This window comes from Neltuma alba, unplaced genomic scaffold, assembly GCF_004799145.2.
Source record: "Neltuma alba isolate B1F8T4 unplaced genomic scaffold, ASM479914v2 tig00013727_pilon, whole genome shotgun sequence".
NCBI lineage: Eukaryota > Viridiplantae > Streptophyta > Magnoliopsida > Fabales > Fabaceae > Neltuma > Neltuma alba.
Window position 1 is genome coordinate 13,631 of NW_021637876.1, and position 6,371 is coordinate 20,001.

General features: G+C 30.2%; 1 protein-coding gene across 1 annotated transcript; it reads left to right on the forward strand.

Moving 5' to 3' along the window:
* Positions 1-5,731: 5,731 nt before the first annotated feature.
* Positions 5,732-6,029, forward strand: LOC114738944 (signaling peptide TAXIMIN 1-like). Its single transcript, XM_028927006.1, has 2 exons — positions 5,732-5,817; positions 5,906-6,029. The coding sequence occupies exons 1-2, from the start codon at positions 5,732-5,734 to the stop codon at positions 6,027-6,029; spliced, it is 210 nt and encodes a 69-aa protein (XP_028782839.1).
* The last annotated feature ends 342 nt before the right edge of the window (positions 6,030-6,371 follow it).

A 6,371-nucleotide genomic window follows, 5' to 3' on the forward strand; every position in this document is an offset into this window, starting at 1 on the left:
ACAATATGTATGGTTCTATTACTGGTTCGATTCAGAGTATCCAAAGAGTTTTGTGCAGTTTAATTTTCATTGATCATTTCTTCTGGTTTTATTTGATCATTTTTATGCTATGAATTTTCATTGATACATCTTACGAGATTCTCTTTCCGTAAATGTAACACTGTAATAGTTTTTCCTTGCTCTTTTTTTTCCCCCCTAATTCCTTTTATTAATTATATGGTCTTTTTGGGTTGCCCTTTTAATTGTACAGCTCAACTACCATTGAAAGAAGACATTTTTACATTAGTTACAATAGGTTTTTAACGAAGATTTTTAGAGGAACATGTATGTCAATGTAGTAATTATGGGTCTCAATACCGTGATATAAGACTTTTCACAACAGTTATTAAGTAACCGATGTGAAAAGTTATCGTATATTTGTCTTATTTGGGATCACGGTTAAAATAATTTATATACACATTTTATGTAAATCGAGATAAAATTCTTTTAACATATTTATCTCGTATTCTATAAATTATGATTAAAAAATTATTTATAAACCATTCTAAACGAGTACGTAGTTAGCCATCGCCATAAGAAAGCGAACACAGGGAGTGTCATGGATAACTGGAGACAAAATTTTTTCTTCTTTGATCAAGAAACCAAAACAAAATTTTTAAAGATTATGCGTACGACGGGCATAACTTTAGGTGGGGGATTCGATTTGGGAGCACCAAATCTAAACCATGTAGCTTAAAATTAGACACTTCAGGTTCATATAATCTTATTTAAGCATGACAGGCGGCATTTCCGTTTAAAAATTTTCGTGGAATTGTCACTTCTTTTTTAAAAAATTTTAAATTTAAATTCAATACTACAAATCTCACCACAGTAGCATGACTAGGGCCAAAAGAAATTCAATAGCTAGGTATGAAAAACAAAAGAATTTTATTTTTTTAATTTTTTTCGGTTCAATAATGTTGGGTGTTAGATGTAATGATAGGTGGAGTCATTGGCCGTTTTCCTCTAATTCATTACATTATTCAGTCGCCGTCGCCGTCCTAATTGAGGAGGCTTAACACATTAATGCTTTACTTTATTAACTTTCGATCCAATTCTGAATGGTTTCTTGTTCTTTCCCTTGAATTATATATCCTTTGACAGATTCGGATGGTTCTAAATATAATATTTATTTTGTAGTATAATTTACAGTAAAATGTGAATTTTATATTTAGACTAGAGGTAGTATATTTATAGGACAATTTTTTTTATTGCCTCCTGGTGTGAGGAGAATAAATATATATATCTTTTTTTTGGGCAACTGAGGCTAAATATTATTTAAAGTATGAATAGAAGATGCGATAATGGAAAAAAAAAAGGACTAAATAGTACATTGATAAATATTAAAAATATATGTTTTGAAATCTATTACCTTATTTTCTAAATTAAAATGCTTTAACCATAACATTATTTGGTTAATTATACATTTAACCAAGTTTGTACAATTTGTTTATGGTTTATTATTATTTTATTATTACGAGAATATATTATTGAAAACGGTCACTGCGGTCAAGATCGGGGTTTAAAGCTGGCCCAACCCAAACTTGACCTCGTCTGAAATGTTTATGTGCATGCTTGGAAGGAAACCGTTCTTGAGTATCTACTTGTGTGCTGTTCTCTCATTATTAAATTATTTGATTTTACTCTGTTAGTGCCCTTAACCCTTGCAGTTTTGTCCTATTATAGCATTGTTAGTCCATATACAAAAGTTAATTATACTTACATGGTAAAATTAAATGATTTAATAAGGAGAAAAAAACGCACAAGTATCAAATTGAAAATTAAAAAGAAAAAACTGTATAACAATGATTTCCTTTTATTTTATTTTTTGTGTATACATCCAATGACGTTATGAGAGGGTTAGAAAATTTGATGGGATTGGCCTGTGCTTAAACTATGATGTGTGTGCATAAGCGAAGAAAATACATAATTAATTTTTTTGAGCCTCAGAACAATAGACTGTGATCCTTCGATGGAGTATCAATTAAGAAATATTAATTACTAGATCATTATCTATTAACGTTTCGATAAATATCTTTATTTTTTTTTAAGAAAATAAATACGATAGTGAGGTGTGGAGACTAACCTAGTGATCATCAAGATAATTCAGCATAACTTTTTTTTTTCCATAGAAGAAAACAAAAACGAACTTCACATGACTTCCCATCCCCCAGTGGAAACGAGTTTATTTTGCTTTTGCTAATAATACTGAATTTCTTATTAATCTACAAAATGAATACTAGTATAGTTTTTCTTTTGCAGGTATGGGTATCTTTTTACTGAAAGTAATTCTATTCGAAACATTGTTAGGTGTTAAATATGAACACCTCTTCTGGTAAAAGGTTTAAAATCATAATTGTTTTTCTTAGTAAAAGATGATAAAATATATCTATTTCTTTATTCATTTTGGGTGAGACCACCTGATAAACAAATGTTAAAAAGTTTCTAAATATATGAATTTTAGTTTCATTCACGGAAAAAAAAAAACAAACTAAAACATGACCATGAGAGGGAGAGGAGAAGAAAAATCAAACTAATAAAGAAGCATCAAAAAGCTTGTTTATTGTATAATGACTCGCTGGAGGTCCAACTTAATGTTGAAAAACAAAACAATAAGACAATAAAAATGCATTATCATGCCTTTTATGTTAAAAAGACTTTGAAGTGAATGTTTATTTGCAAATAACTTTTTGAATTGGAAATGATGTTATGAGAGGGTTAGAAAATTTGGTGGGATTGGCCTGTGTTTTTTCTATGAGCAGACTTAACAAAATATTTACATACTAATTAATTAATTTTTTTATAACTATGATGTGTGTGCATGTGCGAAGAAAATATATAATTTTTTAAGCCTCTGGACAATAGACGGTGACCGCTCAATGGATCAAGTCTCAATTAAGAAAGACTCCTCCAGTGTCAAATATAATATCCATTTTGTAATACAAAAATTATACTACAAAATGGGTCTTATATTTAGGACCAGAGGAGTATTAATTATTAGATTCTGATCTAATAATGTTGAGATAAATACATCTATTTATTTTTTTAAATAAATAAATAAAATAGTGAGGTGAGGAGACTAACCCCTTGTTTGGAAGGAGAGAAAATAAGAGAAGAAAGAAAACTAAAAAAAAAAAGGGGGAGAGAAGTGAGTTTTTCTATGAATGAAAAAAACTGGAACAAAAAAAAAAAGTTGGAGTAAAAATTGAGTGTGAGATTCGTCTCATTTTCTCTTCAATTTTTCTCTCCGCATACTGGAAGAAAATGAGGAGAAAATTTATTTTCCCTTCACGCCCTCCGTCTTTCATTCTTCATACTATAGTCTTGACATTTATTAATAATATTGAATAATATATAATTCATTTATTTCTTTTTATTATATCTAATTTCAAAAAATTATCCAGTTTTTTAATCTTTTTTACCTTGAAAAATAATATTTTTCTTCTAAAATATAGTAACATATTTTTATTAAATTATTTGATAATTCCAACATTTATATGATTTGTTTCACTGCAGTATTTAATTTGACTTTAAACATAATATATGTTTAGAGAGAAGGGTATTTTAGTTATATTTGCTTTTTTTTTTCCTATTTTTTCTCAAGTTTTCTCTCCTCTCTATTTTTTCTCTTCCTACTTGTCTTTCTCCTGACTTTTTCCCCCATCCAAACAGAGTAGAACCTAGTGAGCATCAAGATAATTCAACATATTTTTTTTTTCAAAATAGAAAACACAAACAAAGTTCACATAACTTCCTATCTCACAATGGAAATGAGTAGTTTTTTATTTTGCCAATAATACTAAATTTCTTATTAATATGCAAAATGAATAATGGTATAGATATCTTTTTTCACTAAACATAGGTATCCTTCATATTCAAGATAGTGCCGAACACTAAATATGAATATATCTCTCAATAGAAATTTAAATATTAATTTATCAAATTGTGAGAGATTAATTTCTTCTGCTAGCTCCAATCTCAGTGTTGTAGATTTTTTCTTTGGTACAAGGTAGTAGAGATTTTGTATTGTTTCATGCCCATTAAGTGTATCTTAGATAAGACCCAAAACAAGTATTGGCCTGACCCAATATTAGCGTTCATCTATTTCAGCCCAGGAGACTACTAACAGTCAAGGAAGAAAAATCTTCTTTTTTCTTTCCCCTGGGGATAGAATAATCTTATATGTGTGGAGTGACATAACAAAAATCAAATTCTTATCATAAGAAGCTTCAACTGTTTCATAATATGATTCCTAACTAATTACAAAAACTTTTAACTAAATAACCAAGCTTCTTTAGCTAATGAATTTTATTGAGAATGATTTTGATATTCTGCAAGAAATAAATAATTTTAATTAATTTTATTAACCTATATAAAGTTGTTATTAAGCGTTTATAATATTAACTAAGGGGAATAGTAACTTAATAGATATTTCTTCCACCAAACGGTTCTTCCATAGCCCAAGCCTTTGCCTGCATACGGCTTCAACAGAATCCAGAGGCCCAATATACCATTGCAACTGCAAAAACTTTTGAAATAATAATAAGAAACAAAAATGAAAGTTTGTAACCGCAAGAAAGTGGCGTGCGCATAGGGAAATGTTCCTTAATCATGCAGGATCGATGAGGAGAACGTGGGGATTCTGTGATTGGTTTCTTATCGGCCAGTTTCGTTCTTAGAACAGGATTAGGCTGCTAGCTTATTATTTTATATGTACACTTGCCTCACCAGTAATTCCTAATATACATACACATAATTATTTGATTAATATATCTTGTGCTCTCCGTCAGTATCATAGTTTATATTGTCCTTGACCTCTCATAAGCAAGAAACCGCCATTAAACACAGAAGAAGGAGGAGAAGGAGGAGGAGGAAGAAGAAGAATCCTTTATGTCGTAGTTTATTCAATTTCGCCATGTCTTCTTGTTAGGTTCGTGCATGGTTCATAAGTAAACCACTAATCATAAGTAAACTACTCAGTGGGCGAAAATGGAAGAAGAAGATGAAGAAAACAAGAAACAAATAATTGATCAACAACAAAAGTACTTAATATTTAAAGAAAGATACGCTGTTCTCCTGATCTCTTTTTTTTCCCCCTATATTTTTAAATTTCTCCATTCTAAATATCTGAGTTGTATTAATTATTTATAAAGATGTGTATAATTAGTTTTCCTAAAATATTATTTTTAGTTCATTACATGATGGAGAATGACATATGAAATAATTATGATTTAATTAGATATCTAGAGTATCCGTTAAGATCTGAATAAGAATATGCATCCATTAGAATTAAAATTTATGACAGTAATTATTTTTAACATCTTGCTATTATCTTTGATTATGATTAGGATTTGATTTAGAAATTTATTATTATTTTATATTTCTAGAAGCTTTATAAAAAGTACCAGGGTTTTCATTTGTATTCAGTTTTAATGATTGAATAAGAATTGATATCTTTGATTAGTTTCTTATCGACCAGTTTCGTTCTTGGAACAGGATTAGGCTGCTAGCTTACTATTTTATATATATACGTGTCTCACCAATAATTCCTATTATTCACACACATAACTATTTAATTAATAGATCTTGTGCTCTCCGTCAATATCGTCGTTTATATTGTCCTTGACCTCTCAGAAGCAAGAAACAGCCATTAAACATGAAGAATAAGGAGGAGGAGGAGGAAGAATCCATCATGTGCATCTCTGAAGACGGTAAATGCAGGCCTCTGGGGTTTCTGCTAGGGCTTCTCTTTGCCTTCTTGTCTCTGCCCCTCTCTCAGTTATTCGAAGAATCCCAAGTAAGAATCGTTGGAATTAATATTTCAGGAATGATATCATTGGTAAGAAGGATTGTGTGTGTTATGCAGGTTGGTATTAATATGCATGTGCCCATGTTGCCTTTGTGTGCCCATCATGGTTGAGTTTGCTTTAGCTTTGATCAAAGCTCCAATGTTGGTGATGGAGTGGTTCATCTCTAAGATTCCATGTTAGACTTACATATGTGGTTCTATTACTGATTCAATTCAGAATATTCAAAGGGCATTGTACGTGCAGTTTAATTTTCACGATTCATTTCTTCTGATTCAGAATTTATCATACTTTTGATCTTGCTTATTACATCTTATGACTTTTTCTTTCCGTAAATTTAATATAGTAATAGTTTGTCCCTTGCTCTCTGTTTTTTGTTTAACTAACTTCCATTTATCAGGGTCTCCTTCGGTTGCCCCTTTTAATCGTCCAGTTCAGCCTCATATATGTTTCGTTGGCCATTACCATAAGGACGCATACACACGGAGTGTTTTGAAAAATTGGAAAAAAAAATTTTGCCTAATT

Coding starts and splice junctions, on each gene's coding strand:
- LOC114738944 (XM_028927006.1), top strand. CDS start 5,732: ATGTGCATCTCTGAAGACGGTAAATGCAGGCCTCTGGGGTTTCTGCTA. Junction 5,818..5,905: donor TTGTCTCTGCCCCTCTCTCA/GTTATTCGAAGA, acceptor TGTGTTATGCAG/GTTGGTATTAATATGCATGT.